Source organism: Phoenix dactylifera, chromosome 8 (genome assembly GCF_051530095.1).
Source record: "Phoenix dactylifera cultivar Ajwa chromosome 8, Ajwa_hap1_PhDact_Kaust_v1.1, whole genome shotgun sequence".
Lineage (NCBI taxonomy): Eukaryota > Viridiplantae > Streptophyta > Magnoliopsida > Arecales > Arecaceae > Phoenix > Phoenix dactylifera.
In genome coordinates this window covers 15,541,672-15,561,253 of record NC_143197.1, presented here as the reverse complement: position 1 = coordinate 15,561,253, position 19,582 = coordinate 15,541,672, and the positions used below count along the sequence as shown (strand labels likewise).

At 41.2% G+C, this 19,582-nt stretch overlaps 2 protein-coding genes across 2 annotated transcripts; one reads left to right on the top strand and one right to left on the bottom strand.

Moving 5' to 3' along the window:
- On the bottom strand, positions 1 to 14,007 carry LOC120104833 (postsynaptic protein-like protein). The gene is made up of 4 exons (XM_039116671.3): positions 13,844 to 14,007; positions 13,616 to 13,733; positions 846 to 937; positions 1 to 405 (listed from the first exon to the last, which is right to left on the bottom strand). The coding sequence occupies exons 1-4, from the start codon at positions 13,857 to 13,859 to the stop codon at positions 341 to 343; spliced, it is 291 nt and encodes a 96-aa protein (XP_038972599.1). The 5' UTR covers positions 13,860 to 14,007; the 3' UTR covers positions 1 to 340.
- A 2,004-nt stretch (positions 14,008 to 16,011) lies between these two features.
- LOC148702690 (uncharacterized) lies at positions 16,012 to 19,582 on the top strand. The gene is made up of 4 exons (XM_088702094.2): positions 16,012 to 16,446; positions 17,591 to 17,952; positions 18,749 to 18,876; positions 19,044 to 19,582. The coding sequence occupies exons 1-4, from the start codon at positions 16,012 to 16,014 to the stop codon at positions 19,580 to 19,582; spliced, it is 1,464 nt and encodes a 487-aa protein (XP_088558220.2).

Genomic DNA, 19,582 nt, shown 5'->3' with positions numbered 1-19,582 from the left:
AGAGAGAGAGAGAGAGCGAGCATAATAAATTTTAGTGGGTCTGCAAAACTACAAAAGGAATATGGATAGCTACAAGCCTATATAGATGAAATTATCAGCACGTGCGAACCAGTTCTTAGAGAAATTAATAAAAAAAGGTACAGTTAAATTTCTGTCAATTGAAACAACAGATCTAGCTGTGCATACAGAATGGAGTCTCCACTTTTCCATGCAGCAGTATTAAAATATCAGACCTGCTAGAGACACACTAGTTCCACTTGTCTTGCCTGAAATAATTTGAAGCACATATTGTGAGGTCAAATTCAGAGAGCCTCACAACAGTAGTATTATGCCACCAGCTTCACACATTGCTTTGCTTGTAAAACTTTGTATCCAGCACTTGCTTCCCGCACATAGCACAGACCCCTAAGAGGCAAAAAAGGGGTTAGAAGCATGTCATGATATATTGTGGGCAAAAAATTGAACTAGCTATGCTGGTAAAATTTTCGTAATTGAGTCTGTTAGTGCCTATTGAACAGTTATCCATGAAAAAGGCCTAACTTTTTTGTCAAGAGTTCAAATTAATCAAATGTTCTTATTGACAAAGAAACCTGTAAGCACAAAGGAGATCAACTACAAGAAGACTGCTCAAATTGTTTGAAACATGCGATCAATTTTGGCTTTGAGCTAAAGTCAGAGTCTGCAACTGGCATAGTACAGATTGAACTCCATGGAGTACCAAGCTACCGGATATAGGTGTTCTGTTATAGTAATGCAAAAGATTCTCAATGCAAAAAAAAACTAAAAACAAAAAGGTTCCAACCCAGAAAAGAAAAATATGGAAACGATAACATCAAACTTCTTGCCTTTAGAGTAAGCACAGGTATGGCAGTATTTGGCATCTTGATGTACTTGCTGTTTGCAAATGATGCACTTGGCATTTCCATAAGGGGTCCATCTGCAAATAAGAGGACAAATAATTAGAATATAGCATGAGAGATACTATTAACCAATCAGAAACAGCAACCACAGACAACTCACAATATTTTCAGATATAATAATGACAAAGTGCTGGTTGTTCAATAACTATAATTAATTATAAAAGGATAATAAAAACTAAGCAAAACCACTGATATTTGAATCTCAAAGAATTCAGAGTAACTGTCCAGAATAAAAAAGATTTTAAAACCATGGAAAAATGATAAAAGGATAACGGTGTCTGTTTTATAAAACCTACACTGCAGGTGTATAAATTCAACAATGCAAGTTCAAAAGACCACAATTCTAAGTGATAACAGTATTATCTCCAAGACCTCGTTGTTCATTAGGCATTACTGCTTTATATGAGGCATGTCATTATTTCCAGTGACAAGTCAAGAGCAATGAAACTATGAAGACAGATATAATGTAACTGATTCTCTTATGGAATGTCAGTTAAGCAGTCTAAAGAGTTCTGATGTCACCAAGAAAGAATCATCTCAAACAAATGTCTGTCTAAATCAATGTCTAGCTATTGATATACGACTTTCACAAGACATATGTACCATGTCAAGGAACTTGAGAGAGAAGCTATTCCAATATTTTGGCATTTACATGACAATCCTGTATCTATTGATATCACTTCATATCCCACCATTTTTAGTTGATATGATATCACAGAATCATACATAATAGTGCATAAATGCACAGTAGACATTGGCATATTGATATCTGATTTTTCATAAGGTCTTCCCTCCTTGATAGTTACTTCTGGTTTATTTTGTGGGTTGCAGTCAACACTGGCTGCATCATTTGGAGGGTACGTTCTTTCAGGTAAGATGCAAGGTGCCTACAGCATTTGTGCTCATCTTGTTCACAGGTAAAAGCCATGGTTAGGCTGAAATCATCTCAATTACATTGATGCACTCCCAAGAACTCAACAGGAGATGAATAACAGTATTTGCATTGAACACATTTCCAGCTATGCAATATTCATGGCCTCATCTAGATCTCCAGGAGAGACAGTGTGTCAAGAAGGTCAGTCATACATTAGAACAATGTCGTAGGCCAGCTAGCCCCATGGTCAGAACTAAAGGTTGTACATAAGGTTATACGGTTGTGTTGAGCAACAGACTGATCCAGAAATGTACAGAATACTTGTTGGATGTACTTGACTATTACGAGACCTGATATCACTCATTTTGTTGGTGCCGTTAGTCAACTTATGCGTAATCCTTGTGTTCCTCATCTTGAAGCAGTATATCGAACTATGAGATATCTAAAATGCATGCCTGGTGAAGGAACTTCAAACAGGGATCAAGGCCACCTAAAATTTTGGGGATATAAGAATGCTGGTTGGGCAGGTTCTCTCTATGATAGAAGAGGTACTTCAAGATATGTACATTTGTGGGGGGAGACTAGTTACTTGGAAAAGCAAAAAGCAGTCGGTGGCTGCTACATCTAGTGCAGAAGCAGAATATAGGGCAATTGCATTAGCTACTTGTTAGTTGATATGGTTTCATATCCTGCTTATTGAGATTGGAATTTCCATTCCTCGACCTACAATCCTAGCAATCCAATTTTTGACAAAAGGACCAAATATATTTATATAGATCTTCATTTTGCTCGAAAGAAAATTGTTACTAAAGAAATTTTCGAACCTCATGTATGATCAAATTCTTAATTTGTAGATGTACACAAGAAGGCTCTTAGGCAAGATAACTTGAAGAACATCATCATTAAGCCTGGCATGATTGATTTCTATGCTCCACCTTTAGGAATATTTATCATGTTTTCAATCTTTTTTGTCATATGTTATTGGGGCTGCCATACATTTTGGCTTATTGGGCCTTACTAAAGCTCAAATAAGTAGCCAATAGCTGGCTCCCTAGTTTCAACAAATCTGATGATGCAAAATGTCAGTACTGTAGCGGCATCCTTCTCCCTCTATTCTTCTTTCTCACACCATCTCCTTTCTCCCCTTCTCTTCCTTTTTTTTTCCTCTCATTCTTTGTTCTCCAATATTTTATCCTTTTCACTCTTTTCTGTTTTTTCGCTTAACCTGAATCTGTTACATCACCAAGCCAAAAGAATGTTGTTTTCAAGGGATAAAAGTTCTTGGAATGTCCGTCCACTAGCAATATTTTAGCAAATTGCAAGCAGATGTTTGTCTGGAAAACGCACAAGTGAGCAGTCTTTAAAGATATATTTCATTTAAAGGCTGATCTTTAGTTGAACCACCATATGACATAAAAGTAGCATACTTTCACAACTATTGGTGCTACAAAATGTCAAAAACTTCCAAATATGTTTAGTTGTTCTTAGATTTTGACACATGAATATCTGTTAACGATAAAAGATGAATAATGAAGCTGACTCAAAGAACATCATGTTGGTCATTTAGCACTATTATCAAAACATGTTGTACAAAAAATTCAAAGATTTTCATTCCCACATATCACTATTACCTTACAAAAACAAAGATTCTAAAGTTCCACTCTAATGATCCCAAAAGTCAAGCTCTCAGGCATCTATGTTACAGGTGCATATCTATGTCCCCAATCCTTTTACTCTTTAAAAATTCTCTTGTGAACCCATATCCATGCTTAAGTGCTGGCTGCAGGAACCCTTGGTGAAGTTGAAAGGTCTGGGTAACATAGCTAGGTGTCCTTTCAAGTCATTCATAAACATAAGTACAAAATAATTGCCTTGGTTTACACAACGTACAAATCAAATAAAGCAAGTTGTTTCACATATATTGCCTGCCTCCCTGGAAGAAGAGCATGATATCTTCATATTAGAAATGGGAAATTGGGTTGAAGAGATAAACCTTCAACAAGCTATTTTCTTTACACTAAGCTACATGCTACTAAAGAACTCCATGCTAAGAGTCTACAAAAAAAGAATTAAAATGGGAAGCATGCTCCTATCTTAGAATTTTAGTACACCTAAAGCAATGCCATTGCAAAAGTTAGTGTCATAATATAGTGCTTCTGGACCCTATCTGTGTCTCTTGGCCCTTCCAAGAGGGAGAACATAAGCAATTTTGGTTAGAGATAGCATAAGACTTCATGGGGACTTTACAGAGAAAACTCACCGTTTGGCATGATAAGCATTATTGAACTCATATGATCAGACAAAGGCTTTAGGAGATGCACGCACTAGCAAAAGGCTTCACTTCTTTAGCTAAGAAAGTGAAATTTTTCTTCGGAGGGATGGTGGGGAATGATCATACTTTCTAGTTTCTAGTGTAAGATGATGAGGAGATTTAAGGGCGAACCTACAAATCCAGAGAGCCCAAATGCAAAACTTCAAAAGGGTGATCCAATTTTTACCAAAAAAAAAAAAAGGTGATCCAATAAAAAAAGGAAATAAGGTTACCCAAAAGAAAATTCATTCAAGCTAGACTCCTCATATCCCCAACATGCATCCCACTACCAGAACCCAGTCCACATTTATTCTTTCTGCATCCATTCACATCATGTACTCCTAGGAAAAGAAAGACTCGAAAAGTCAAGAGTAGAAAATAAAAGTCAAGTGTAGCAAGAAACTTCAGTCGGGTTGTACACAGGTTTCTATTTCTAGTACATTACCTATTGAAGAGGATAAGTTAACATTCAACCACTTAGGGTGGTCGTACAACATTAAGTGTTTCAAATTATCAAGAATAAGATACTACAACTTTGTCAACAATTATGCCAACAAAACAAAACAACATAATAGTTTTATTGCCATATCACACATACTTTTCTTGCTTTCTCAATAACCATGCAACTACTTTCAAAATGAGAAGACAACTTCTGAGGGCATGTTTGGATGTACTTAATCCCATGAAACCATGGGATTATGACAATTTCAAGGGAATAAACCATAAGGGAACAATCCTCAAAGATACCAAAGAAAAACGGAGATTCCCTGGGGAAATAGAAATGTACTCATTTTGGCTTCTCTGTTTCCCATGTTTTGAAAGTGATGTCCATACTCCACTTCTCTGAAGAAGAACAGCATGCCATCTCATCTCAAAACACGGCAAAACCTCCTTTCTTTCTCCCAAACTATCACCCAAAGAAAAAAAAATAAAAAAACAACCTTATCGCTTTTTCTTTCATTTAGTTTTTTTTCTCACATCCTCATCAAACCAGTCCCCTCCGGCCTTTTATTTGCTATAACTGTTAATACTTCCACCTCCATCCCAGATAAAAGTCTCCTTGGTTGAGTTTGGATAGTCTCCTTGGTTGAGTTTGGATTAACATTTGGAATAAGATTGGAAACGAAAGATGAAGAAGAGGAATGGTCAAAAATAAGATTAGAAAAGGGAGAAGATGAGAAGGAGTAATGGTATCAGTTCAATCTTCGAAGGGTGCTAATTGTTGTAAAGATCACAATTTCTGACTGGAGATCGGAACAGGCCTGCTGCTAAAATATCATTGTTGCATTGTTGCAGCTCTTCTATCTTTCTTTCTTATACATTTTTCTTTCTTTTTCTTCCCAAGTATGTTGTTTTTAAGTCTATTTCTTTCTAATACTTCCTTATTACCAGAGAATTCCTTTGGATTGCCTATTTCAATATGGTATATGATTGGTTTCAGGAATGTCTCAAGGTTCAGCTGATTGCAAATGATATAACTGTAAATATGTTCCTCCTCATGTCAACACATTTTATTGTTTAGGGGGATCACACTTGTTATTTAGTACAAGCAGCACAGAAGCTTTTTCCTCTGTTCAATACAAGTGACTAAGGCCAATGTTGGTTGGTTAATTCAATCAGTTCATTGATGGTCAGCAAGTATGATGGTTCCAATGATATTCCTGAACGTATTTCATGTGCTTGGATTGAATTTCATAGCATTTTAATCTAATATGCTGTTTGTAGAATAAAAAATATTTTTTCTACAAATGGTGCGAAGGGAGGAGATAAAGCAGTACAAAAAATGGCAACAAGTGGGCCCTGCATTGTTTTCTTATCACCACCCTTTTCCATTCAGGTTATTTCTTGTTGCAAGTCCTCTTTTTTTCCTTTCTTCTATTTTCTTTTTTGATACCTAATTTCTTCCTTTATTAATTATTTCCCAAGCATCCTCTGATCCATTGACTCATCATCCACGGCTTTTTATTTTTTCTAGAGATGTTGGATGGTTAACTTACAAGAATCAGAAAAGAAGATAGAAAAGAAGAGGATTTATGACTTACAAGCATATGATATATAACTTCTTATGAAACGCATTTTCTTCTCTCTTCTGTGGTCTTTGTATCTGATTCTATTGGAAAGGATGAGGCTCATCTTCTTCATTATGTAAAATGTTATTATCAAAGAGACAAAATATTGTAATATTGATTTAATATGACCAGATAATATATATTCTATTATAATATAATAAATTATTCATTGAGTTGAAAATTTTACTTTCCTATGATAGTTTACAGCTACAGGCACAAGTTGGTAGGGTAGACCTATGATTAATCTGTACCTGTCCCAATTTAGATTTTGCCTGTACGTGCAACCTAATCAAACCTAATTCAACGCTTCACAAATTAGTTATGAAACTCAAGTGTAAATCCATAATTTAGACTCCTGTAGCAGGTCACTGCCCCACATGGGAGTGAATCAAATTGGAATCACTTTGGAGTTGGCCAAAAACTTAAATTGAAAGACTGGTTAGGAGGTAAATGTTTAAATTACACTACATTATAGTCCAATTTTCTGCTAATTTTACTTGCAATATTTTCTTTTCTATAGATTTTCCAGCAAGAGCCAAACAACAAATACCAGAAAAATACCGTGGTTAATTTTTTTTCTTGGTTTTCTTTTGTAGCATCACTCTGTTTTGACATTTTTTCGATACTATGGAAATTTTTGCCCAAACATCCAGACAAGAGCTAAACTTTTGACCAATACCTGTTTAACTCTTGTTAGGCACCATTTAACAAGCTAATTTGCAGTCTTAAGTTTGTAAACATACTAAGAGCTTTAAAAGCACTCGTGGCTCTACAGAATTGCCATGCTAAAAATATTATCAAAGAAATACTAAACTTTTGCTGGAACAACAAAGAATGTATCAGCTGCTGATGCCCTTCACTTAACCAATTTCAACAAAGCAACTTTCGCCTCCATTTCCTGCATGTCTAAATCTGTCCATTCCTTATCTATCTTCATTCAATCCAGCTCTGTCAGTTTCATACCTACTAGCTCTTTTACTATTGACAATCAACATAAAATGGATGCTATTTTCAAACTCTTGGACCTTACCTTCATCAAGCATAAAATCTCAAAGAAGTCACTGCTCTTTCTCCCACTGTTACTCTGGAAAAGTTTTGTGTTTATACTTGCACATCCAGCCAAATTAACCACAACTTCAACAAAGCAAGCTTGTCACTCTTAAACCACATTCAAAATCCATATTCAAAGCTTTGATTATCGATCTCTCTAAAGAAGCATGGAGTAGATATTTTGAATTTTTTCATATCAATTAAGTCTACATGATTTCTTCTTATCCATGCTTACAGTGTTCTATCCACCAATAGGCAATCAGTAGTACACTCCCTTAACACCCCCCCCCCAACCGCTGCCAACAAAAAAAAAACCCAAAAAAGATCCCTCAATTCTTTACCTAACTCAAGTACATCAGCAACATACTTTGAAATTCTATATGGATCCCAACTTTCCCCAAAACAATCCAACATAGAAATTTGATCCTAACAATACCAAATTCTAGCAACATCACATTTGGCGCAAAGTTACCAGAATTAGAAGCAGATGCAAAAGCAGGGAAGCAGATTAGGGCATTGAAGAAACAAGAAGCATATGTATGAATTATATTATGTATATTAATTATGAAAAAGGACTATCTATTAAGTTGTCATATTTTAAAGAACATGATATAGAGATTCAAAAAGAGATGCTTCAGTAATACAGCCTACAAACAAAGGTTGGGCCGCCAGCAAGGTCCGCTGTACCGGTATCGGTCGGCGTACCGGTGGCGGCCCGGACCGGTACAAATCGGTCCCGTACCGGTCACGTACCGGTCCGAACCGATCATGTATCGGTCCAAACCGGTCCGTACCGGTTCTCCAACAATAAACCACCGGTACCGAATTCCACGCTGATCCGATACCGGTCCCAGGCCGGACCGGTACGTACCGGCCAGTACGGACCGGTACGGCAGACCATGGCCGCCAGTGTGTGTAATATACCCATAGTAACAACTAAATCTAAAGAAAAGTTTCCTCCATCTTTTTTTTTGAATAATTTTTTTTGAGTGAAATATTTTTTCTTGAATGAAATTTCTCCGACATTCTCCAGAAATATTCACAGAGTGATGAAATTAGAATTATAAGATGATGTCATGACTATTGTTAGCTTCGCGAACATTCACCACAGCAGAAGAAGACCTTGCAAATATTATTAAAATAAAAACACAAGCCTGCCAGTGATCAAACATCTCTTACAGACCTAGAGAGCGGTGCTCCTCACTCATGCGACCTTGTAGGGATCTAGGGATCTAGGTGCTCTTCAATTTCAACTTACTAGGACCATCTTCAAAGACCACGTTATGCAAATGTCAAAGTCATTAAGTACACCGCACAGAGTTGGTGACTGATTGGATTCTTGTTCAAAAATGGTGCTTAACTGCCAATTGTAGATGCTACCTATAATTAATTAGGAGACATCTAAAAACAACAAAGTGATGAACCTTGTCTTCTTCTATGTAGTTACATTTGCTCCATTCATCACTTTCTTCAAACTCTAGATAAACAACATCTTTGCCTTTTGTTATGGGTTTATGTTGGCAAGCAGACCTTTCTAACAAACAAAAATCATGTCAATTTGGGCATTGGCCTAAAAAGCAAGGAGGTAGGCAAATCCTTTGTGAATCATTAACTTGAGAAATTATTGATTTCACTTAGGCATTGAGCATTCAGCTTGGAAGCATCGAATTTGATCACTTTAAGCCTAATGCCTAAATCAGCTCACAATTTCACCAATAAAAAAAGTCTTACTAAGTAGATACACATATAAAAAAACATAAGGCAACATATATTAAGTAGAGCCTAAAACATAGCTATCTAGAAGGAAAGTTGCATCTGAGGTTCGCCATCTCAGTACTGGATCCTGCATCAGTATCGTGCTAATACAATATCCATATGCTCGGTACGGGGGTTAGTTCGACATACAAAGACTCAGTGCGCCCCAAATCCCAAGTCTCAATTCGATACTTATATAGTATGGTATGCTTGGTATGAGGCGGTATCTTCCTTGCATCGCTCTGTTCTTAGACTTTGCACTACTCGAAGTGAAATAGACATTGAAGATTGGAAAGAAACCTTTTCAATATCTAAATCCAGTGCATTGGGCATCTTTGCACTTTTAGTATTGACTCCAGTAGTTGCACAAATATCATTTTTGAAGATAGTATCAATAAGTTTAAGCTAAAGAGCAAGCCAAAGCATAGATCCGTACAAGGTCACATGGATGAAGAACATCTATCTCAAAGTCCATAAGGGATGTTTTGTTACTGATTCGATTGATGACACATGGATAAGATGTGGTGTAACAATCTTAATTTCAAGGCATGCCGACCTCTTTGGGTAAAAATGGTTGTTCAATTGGAAAGTTCAACACAACGCCTGCAAAAATAGCTACTCATTCGAGAGAGCATGGGCAATATTACCTGAAAGCATACATTAGCTAAAAGACCTCTAGCCAACATGACTAGGAGTCGGGCTGTGATGCAGGCGGGTTGCGACTGATACATGACATTCGCAAATTCTTAGGGGAGTGCATCTCTCACCGAGCTACCCATGTCTTCCGAGAGGTTAACAGTACAGTGGACTGGGTGGCATCCTTTGCGGCGAACCACTCCGGGGTCTTTGTTTGGGATACTCACGCCGCGGTGCCAGCTTCGAGTATTTTCTCCTTCTCTCTGACCTTATGGGCTGACTCACACCCGGTTCGTGTGAGGCGCCGATGTACCAAAAAAAAAAAAAGGACCTCTAGCAAACAAAGTTCAAGCAAATGACCAACAATTCTGATCAATGGTCTGAGAGAAAAAAAAAGAATGCAATAGATATGAGAATTTTGATATGGATTTGTAGTAATGCTATGATGAAGAGTGAGCAAAGAACAGAGATATTTAGGAGTTGCAACAATTGAAGACGAAGTCGTAAAATTCATTGAAAAGGTATTGGTGTACACACTGAAGATGCGAGGAGATCCTAGAAGGAGAGAAGATCAAATCATGAGTACAGGATTGCATGATAGAGGTTGTGAGCAAGAATTTGGAAAAACATCCAATAACAGCAAAAATAAACCTTTATAGAAAGATTACATAAAGAGGATTCATAAAGCTAAATTGAAAAAATGGAGCAACAAAAGAATTTTTTATTCACTTTTTAGCCTAATCACACATATATAGGTATTAAACGCTTTGTCACGTATATCTTGATATCAACTAAAACTAAATTCACTAAGTAAAATTCAATCAAGATATGAATTGGATTGTACTATGTCAAAGTGTGATCAATCATAACCAACCTGCCCACAAATCTCTCACGCATATGAACAGACCGAAACCAGTAGCAATGCAATGGTTTAAGACCATTAGCAATCCTCAAGCGCACATCACGCATCCCTTTTTTCTGACCTTATTGATAAGACTTCTTTTGCGGGGAGGAGGGCCAAGGGCCAATCTATGGCCCTTGGATGGTGGCGATTTGGCCCTTGGATGGTGGCGACACGGCTCAAGCTCCCGAGGGAGAACCAACCGCCGCGGCCGAAGAAGACGACCGTGCCCGAACCCGTGCCCGAGTCGTCTTCGACTCGGCCGCCCTCTCCGGTGACACGCCCAACCTCGCCAGTGTCCCCGCCGGACCTCGACGGCTGGCAAAAGCCGGCGAAGGTCGCGCGCAGCCAGTCGCCACCGAAGAACCCGCCGGCCGGTGAAAGGGGGGCTGAACCCCAGACTCCCCTTCGGGAGCCTCCGAGTTGACTCGATCGACGAGTCACTCGAGGGCCTGGCCGAACAGGAGGCTCCTGGGCCCAATGTTGGACGTGGGCCGGGAGCCAGCCCGGTCCCCTTGCGGACTGACCTAGGGCCTAGTGGGGTGGGCGCAACCCACGTCCGATCCATCAAGCGGCCCAGGGTTCCTGGGCCGCTCGTGTATCTGGGTACGAGGCGGAGCAACGAGGCCCGGGCTAGTAGTGCAGGCCTCGGCCCGTTGAGAGGCACCGAGACTGGGGCCCAGACGCCCCGTGTGACCTTGACGCGGGGCCAGCAGGCCCGCCAGGGGCCGGCCGACCGCATCGCGATGGGCGGCCCAAGGATGCGTCGAGCCCGTCGGCCCAGTCCGTGCAGGCCGCGCCAGGCCCAGGCCGCCGTAGACCCAGGCCATGCTGGGCCAGGGGGAGTGGATGGCCAGCGGGACCCCTTGCAGGCCAACTCCGGTCAGGCCCACGGGGGCGCTAGCTGGGCCTTTCGGGTATAACCCACCTGGCCTGAGGCTGGACCCGGGGTTGGGGACCTCCCTGCCCCTAGGCCAGAACCTCTTTATGCAGCCGGGCATGCCGAGTGAGCCAGGTGTGTGGGGCACACATGAGGCCTAGGGGGCCCACACGGGGTTTTCCGATTCGGCTCTCTAACCTACGCATTGGGAGAGCAGCAGGGGTTTACCCTGAGTGGGACTAAGCCAAATGGGGAGACTAGCGAGGCAGGGGGCCATGAGCGAGTAGGCTGCCATATCCATATCATGTCCATATCAGATGCTGATACTCATCATGTACGTCTCAATTATGTTTCTAATACTTATGTTAAGTAATCTAATTTTCAAAATTAAGAAATGCTCCAAATACTTTTTAAATGCACCTTATATACTTCCCCAATATCTCCAAAAATGGGGGGAGGGTAGATTTTGTAATATACGATATTACTTTAAAACATGAAGTACGGAGTATGGATTATGAAATAATGACTAGCCGATGAGCTTGTAAAGTTAAAGTTATTGTATAAAGTATGGAGCATGGTCTATTGTACCATCCGATAACCGGTACGAAACTTAACTTCAAGTCGGTACAAGCCCTGCACCGCCCACACTGCCCGTACCGAGGCATACCGCATCGTATCGAGGTGAACCGAGGCGTACTGAGGTGCATACTGGTCCGTACTGAAACATACTGACTTGTATGAAAGCGTACCGAGATAAAAATTAAGAAAAATAATTAGAAAACTATTTCGGTTAAAAGTGTAACGTACCATACAGAATCGATAAGGTACCAATACGGTACCCAGTACCAAGATTGCGGACCTTGGTATGGAATTTGTTATTTTGAACCCATTATGCTTTATGTATGCCATTTTCTATCCATACCCATGCATTTATATGTATGTATGAATATATATGTATTTTATACATACAAACATATATATATATATATATATGAATATATGTATAGATACATATATATACACATACATATATATATTCCTTGATGTATCCTAGTTGTAGCGTATCCTACTTTTTCAAAATTTGTCATATTGGCTTATTTGTATCATGCTGTGGCCACATCTAATATCCATCTCCGTGCTTCATAGCTTGGATCTATAGCCAATCATGTTTCAAACTAGGAGAAAGTGGCACCTAAACTCAATTTTCCCACAATCTCACCATCCATAACATTGAAGAAAAGACTGATATTTTGGAGTTTGACATGCAATGTGTCAACCTCTTATCCAACAACTGATCTGTTGTAACAGCTTATTTTGCTATCTACCTGGCCCAACTAGTAAAAATCTGGTGGAGTCAAAATGCAAGATAAGGAAATGTGGTTACCCATGAAGCACCAGATCACCTAAAGATGAATGATCCACCAAACAGACCTCATGGTTCTTTGATTATCCATCAATCAGTGGGTTCATTAATTAGAATTGAATCTTACCTCCCACAAAGTTTCCCTCAATTCGAAACCCTAATGTATAAAACAACAACTCCAACACAAAGACTCATATACTTATTGTGCATTGTTTTCAGAATTGTAATTGGTATTAGAGCCAAGCATATATCTTGCTTGGGTGACCAATGGAATGGACTCCCAAGATAAAATGGCTACACCAAAGGGCACCACATGGAAGGAGCCAACTTATAGGATTAAAGCAAGCTACAATAGTAAAGGCCTGTTCGGTGGTAGTTCAGTACGGCCTAGAAACTAGAGAATAGGACTTGGTTGAAGAGCATAATGCTCTGTCACTTCTGCCAAGAGAAATTAGTAATACTAATTAGGAACTAAAGACACACATATATGGAGAAGAGGACACGCAGGCACGCACAGAGAGAGAGAGAGGTCATCCAAAAAATGGGTATTTTTAGGGTTCATTCAAGAGAAAGACAGCAATAACCTCTTGTATGAATGCCCAATCCTCATCTCTTCATTTATCATTTGATTAACATATATGAGGGCTGCTCAGTGCCCACTACTCTTGAATTCAGTTTGAAGAATCAGAAGCCAATAAAAACCACATCCAAACAAACAATTGAATGGATCTCACTGTATTTCAAAAAGAAACAACAAATAAATAACAATAACCACAAAACGACCGAACAGAACAAGAAAAGGGGATCTGGGGAGAAAAAAAGAAAAGTAACTTCGACGAAAGAAGAAAAGAAGAACCTGTGCTTTTTGGACAGGAGTTTGTTCTCGTTGATCTTACGGCCGCCGCTTTCGGTGGTATTGCTGGCGCCCTCCTTCCACTTGTCGGGCACGATCACCTTCGACAATTTCTTCTCGCCTGGAGGGAGGAAGAGAATAAGATACGGCGGAGGGATTGTGTGAAAAGAAAGAAACGAAAGAAACTGAACCGCTACCACTTCGAGAAGAATTAGAGGAGAAAATGCTTACACTTCTCGCACACCATTATTTGTCTCTCGGCAGTGATGTTTCCCCGCTAGGAGAAGGGAGAAGGTTGCAGAAGGAAAAGAAACCCCAAGCGACCGTGGAGGCGAAGGGAAGAAGAGAGCGAGAGAGAAAAGGGTATACGCTGCACCGCGGTGCATGCAGCACCTAGGGTGTTACTACTTCCTGCCAAATGCAGCACCTATGGTGTTGCTTCCGGCCAACGGATGGAGCCGAGCCAATTAGACCCAACTAGACCCACTGGAATATGACTCAGCCCGATCGAAATCAAAAATCATATAATCTTAGTTTTATTATAAGATTAATTTTTTATTTTATTCCAACGCCCTATCTATTTAAAGGGTGGACGTTGAAGAATAAAAACAGAATATTTTAACTTACAAATTGCTTGTGATCTAAAGGCGAGAGGCTTCTTCTTCTTCCCCTTTAGTGAGACTCCAAAGGCTCTTCTTCTTTCTTGGTGAGATGCCAGAAAAAATCCTTAGGTTTTGGGTATAGGTGAGACTCTTATATTCAGCCCATAGTTATCTCCATTACCTTCAACTCGTAGCACTTTTATTGTTATTGTTTCAATCCGTCATTCATCATAAATCCCCTTAAGTTTTAGACCTCAAACGTAGGCCTTGAATCCTTTATTATCACGTCCTAACTCAAATCATCTTTGGGCTTAACCAATTTCAGCCATCTTCCACAAAAATTCAGCAGCACCCACCTTCGTTCTGCGTCAATTGGTATCAGAGCAAAAGTCTTATACCAAAGCGTATTTCTACCTCAATTTTATAGCCATCTATTCCTCTGCAATTTCATCATGCCCCCCATCAACAATCAGCAAATTCATCACGCCATTTAAGAGTCCTCTTCCAAATAGGATTCTGCAATTTCAGCCGCATTATAGAATAACCTTTAACCCATAGTTTCACGCCCCAATCATCTGTTTTCTTCCCTTCATAATCACAAATCATCACGCCATTAGATTTAAGGAGTTCTAACACTTTAGCACTCTTAATTCCCTTCATAATCCACGCCATCCTAGAGTTCTACTTCGACTAGAATTCTGAAATTCTGCATATCCCCAAACAGCCGCCCACACCAATCATCCATCACCTATCAAAAATTCTTTTTGTTTCATCATGAGTACCTGGAGTGGACGCCCCTACAACAATGATAAACAACCAGAAGGGGACATAGCCGAAGTCCTCCAACAACTAGCTTCCCTGAACCGAAAGTTGGAGGTCCTTTGGACGCACACCTTCCACGGGCAGAACAACTCCGAGGATGATCATGGCATCCATGGTGATGCTGAAAGTTCAGATCCAGGTAACCCTGCTGCTGATGATCCTTTTCTTAGGGATCTCCCACCCCAACACCCACCTAGAGGCCCCCGAGTATCGGCACCAGCAAATCCTCACATGGGAATGCACCACGGGAACCAATATGGGCAGCATCAACACCGGGAACACAACGACTTCGACGATGGGTCCAAATGGGTACATGTTGATGTTTCTGATTACAGTGGCAACCTTGATCCAAATAACTTTCAGAATTGGTTGCTATCGCTCGAAGATTACTTCGAGTGGTACAACATGTCCACTGAACGAAAAGTTCGTTTTGTGAAGATGAAACTCAAGGGTCAAGCCCGAGTTTGGCGGCACAGCATGGAGGATAGGCTTCACCGACTTCATCAACCTCCCATCACCGATTGGGGGGAGATGAAACCCAAGTTAAGAGAGAAGTTTCTTCCCTTTGATTATGAGGAGACTCTCTTTGAGGAGTTGCTGAAACTTCGACAAGGGGGTTCTACCGTGGAGGACTACACCGCCCACTTCAACGAGTTGATGATCCGCAACAACATCATGGAGTCGGAACGTCAAACTTTGGCTCGGTACCGATTCGGGCTGAGGGAGGACATACGAAGGGAGTTGTTGACGACTCGTATCTTCAGCATGGAGGAAGCATTTCAGCTTGCCCTTCGTGTGGAGGCACAGCAGTAGCAGAGGCGTCCTACTTCTACTCCCGTTGGGCAGCGACCTCCAGAATGCAGCAACAAAAGCACCCCTTTCTCTCGAGGTACTTACACATTATAAAACTTCTACAACCGGGGTCCTAACGTAGAGCGGGGAGCTTCGAAGCCCGGTGACAAAGCCAAAAGCCCCATGCCACCAAGAGGAAATCACTCCGAATGCTACAAGTGCGGTGGTCGCGGATACTTTGCAATTGTTTGTCCTACAAAGGACCAGCGCTTCGCTTTAATTTGTGAGGAGGATGAATTCAGGGAGCGCTTTGAAATTCTCCCTCAATCCACTGATCCTAATGATGAGAAAAATGCCACTGACGATGAGGAACGAGTGGAGGAACTCGAAGGTTCAGATCTGCCCTTTTGTGTTGTTCATCGAATTCTTACAGGTTCTAGACAAGAGGAGGACGAGGGGGAGGATTGGAGACATACTAACATCTTCCATACTCGAGTGGAGCATAATAATAAGGCCATGGACCTCATTATTGACAATGGAAGCTACATGAACATCGTCTCCAACGACTTGCTAAAAAGGTTGAAGCTGAAATCGGAACCTCATCCTAAGCCTTACCGAGTAAGTTGGATTTATTGTAGGAATAAAGGGTCCGAACTTAGTCCTACATCGGATAGGTAGCGGAGAGGTCTGTTCCTTAAATGGAGAGGGGCAACCCCTTTCTCTTTAGAGGCGCCCTCTGAAGAGGGACAAAGCCATGAGGGGTGACAGCACGCGAGCGTATTAACCCACGTGACCAAACCCCAAAGCGGACAATACCAAGCGGGAGAGCTCTACCGACTGAGCTATAAAAGCGTACTCAGCATGTATCTCTACCTGTAGAGGCGCCTTTTGCGGGACAAAATCGTGCGTTGGAAAGAGACTATGAAACTCCCTTCAAAATGGACAATATCTCTAAGGAGAAGCAGTCGCTTCCGCTACCTAAGCTTGTGTGCGGACTAAGCTTCTGGGGTTCGAAGGATACCCTCGGCCTTATCAATGGTGCTTTCGTTGAAAGCCCTTGACTCCGGCACAGACTCCTCCGCTGGGGGGGCTATGTTGTGGGATTAAAAAGTCCGAACTTAGTTCCACATCGGATAGGTAGCGGAGAGGTCTGTTCCTTAAATGGAGGGAGGCAACCCCTTTCTCTTTAGAGGCGCCCCCTGAAGAGGGATAAAGCCGTGAGGGGTGATGGCACGCTAGCGTATTAACCCACGTGACCGAACCCCAAAGCGGACAATTCCAAGGGGGGAGCTCTACCGACTGGGATATGAAAGCGCACTCAGCATGTATCTCTACCTGTAGAGGCCCTTTTGCGGGGCAAAACCATGCGTTGGGAAGAGACTATGAAACCCCTTCAAAGCGGACAGGAGAAGCGACTGCCTTCGCTGCCTAAGCTTGTGTGCGGACTAAGCTTCTGGGGTTCGGAGGATGCCCTCGGCCTCATCAGGATCAATGACTCCTCTATCCCCGTCAAACAACGTTGTTTGGTTTTTTTTTCTTTGGGCAAAGAGTTTCATGATGAAGTTTGCTGCGATGTGTTGCCTATGAAGGCGTGTCACATCCTTTATGCCGCCCATGGTTATTCGATCGACCGGTGAAATATGATGGTCATATAAATTGTTATTCTTTATATTTGGGCAAAAAGAAATTTGTATTAAAGCCCCTTAAGATCTCTGATTTCAAACCTGAAACTTTGGTAAACCAAAGGATCTTGTCTATGCAGCGATTTGAAGAAATCAGCCGTGATATTGGGGTAGTGTATGCACTAGTTTCTATAGAGGTTGGGTCTGAAAATTTAGAAACTGTTCCATCTAATTTCAGATATATTTTAAATAATTTTTTTGATATAATACCTGAGGAACTTCCCAAGGAACTTCCACCCCTTCGAGACATTCAGCATGCCATTGATTTGATATCGGGTTTAAGTCTTCCCAACCTTCCTGCTTACCGGCTGAATCCAAAGGAGCATGAAGAGCTACAACGACAAGTCCAAGAGCTTTTGGAAAAAGGCTTCATCAAAGAGAGCCTTAGCCCGTGTGCCATCCCTGCCTTACTCACACCGAAGAAAGATGGAACTTGGCGCATGTGCGTGGACAGCCGAGCCTTCAACAAAATAATGGTCAAGTATCGATTCCCTATTCTCCGATTGGATGATATGCTTGATTTGTTGCATGGTTTCTCTATTTTTTCCAAGTTGGATTTAAGAAGTGGCTACCACTAGATCTGGATCAGACCCAGAGATGAGTGGAAGACCACTTTTAAGACCAACGATGGTCTTTATGAGTGGATGGTCATGCCGTTTGGCCTATCCAACGCGCCTAGCACTTTTATGCGCGTAATGACACAAGTACTAAAACCTTTTATTGGCAAATTTGTGGTTATATATTTCAACGATATTCTGATCTTCAGTCACAACCGAGAGGAGCATCAGCAGCATCTTCGACAAGTCCTTTAAGTTCTTCGTTCAGAGAAGCTTTATGTCAATCTAAAAAAATGTCCTTTTGCTGAAACTTTAGTTTCTTTCTTAGGATTCATAATTTTAGATCAAGGTGTTGCAACAGATCCGGAGAAGATTCGAGCCATCTAAGAGTGGCCAACACCATGACGTCCGGAGCTTCCACGGCCTCGCAACTTTCTATAGGCGCTTCATCCGAAATTTCAGCATCATCATGGTGCCAATCACCAACTACATGAAGGCTGGTTTGTTTCATTGGTCACCTGTAGCTATGAAGGCGTTTGAAGAGATCAAGAAAAGATTGACTCAAGCCCCTGCTCTTCGTTTTCCCAACTTTGATCAGCTCTTTGAGGTTGTGTGTGATGCCTCCTACATCGGCATTGGGGGTGTTCTAAGTCAATAAGGACATCTAGTTGCATTTTTCAGCGAGAAGCTCAATGATGCTAAAAAGAGGTACTCTACTTATGACATTGAGTTTTATGCTGTTGTTCAAACTCTCAAGCATTGGAAGCATTATCTTCTTCATCGAGAGTTTGTCCTCTACACCGACCATGGTTTGCTGAAATACATTAATTCACAAAAGAAGCTCAACGCAAGACATGCACGATCAGTTGATATGCTACAGTAATTTTCTTTTGTACTGAAACATAAATCCGATGTGGAGAATCATGTGGCTGATGCATTAAGCCGAAAGACCCATCTTCTAACCCTTTGAATGCAGAGGTTATGGGGTTTGAAGAACTCAAAAAGTTGTATGATTCAGATCCATATTTTCAGCCTATCTTCTTAGAATTTTCTGCAAAAAATCAGCAGCAGCGGCAACACTTGGATTATTCGCTACATGATGGTTATTTGTTTCGAGGTACAAGGCTTTGTGTCTCCGAAACCTCTCTTCACGATCACATCATCAGAGAGATCCATGGAGGAGGGCTTGCTGGTCACTTTGGGCGTGATAAAACAATTGCCATGGTGGAGGACCGCTTCTTCTGGCCGACCCTACGCAAGGATGTCACCTGCATCATCAAACTTTATCGTACCAGTCAGTTGGCCAAAAGATCGAGGACCAACGCCGACCTCTACTCTCCTTCGCCCCTTTCGAGTTCTTCATGGGAGGATCTTAGCATGGACTTCGTGCTAGGGCTTCCAAAGATGGTACGCGGCCATGACTCTATCTTTGTTATTGTTGATAGGTTTTCAAACATGGCGCACTTCGTGCCTTGTTCGAAAACCTATGATGCCGAGTGGCTGCTTTATTGTTGA

Bases quoted from the DNA above. Each gene is read 5' to 3' on its own strand.
- LOC120104833 (XM_039116671.3), bottom strand. The intron at 938-13,615 runs GTTCTTCTTTTC...TCTTATTTGCAG, and splicing joins CTCCTGTCCAAAAAGCACAG to ATGGACCCCTTATGGAAATG. The intron at 406-845 runs GCAAGAAGTTTG...TTTGCCTCTTAG, and splicing joins TACCTGTGCTTACTCTAAAG to GGGTCTGTGCTATGTGCGGG.
- LOC148702690 (XM_088702094.2), top strand. From the start codon at position 16,012: ATGCCACCAAGAGGAAATCACTCCGAATGCTACAAGTGCGGTGGTCGC. The intron at 17,953-18,748 runs GTGCGTGGACAG...TGCATTTTTCAG, and splicing joins AAAGATGGAACTTGGCGCAT to CGAGAAGCTCAATGATGCTA. The intron at 18,877-19,043 runs GTTTGCTGAAAT...CTTTGAATGCAG, and splicing joins TGTCCTCTACACCGACCATG to AGGTTATGGGGTTTGAAGAA.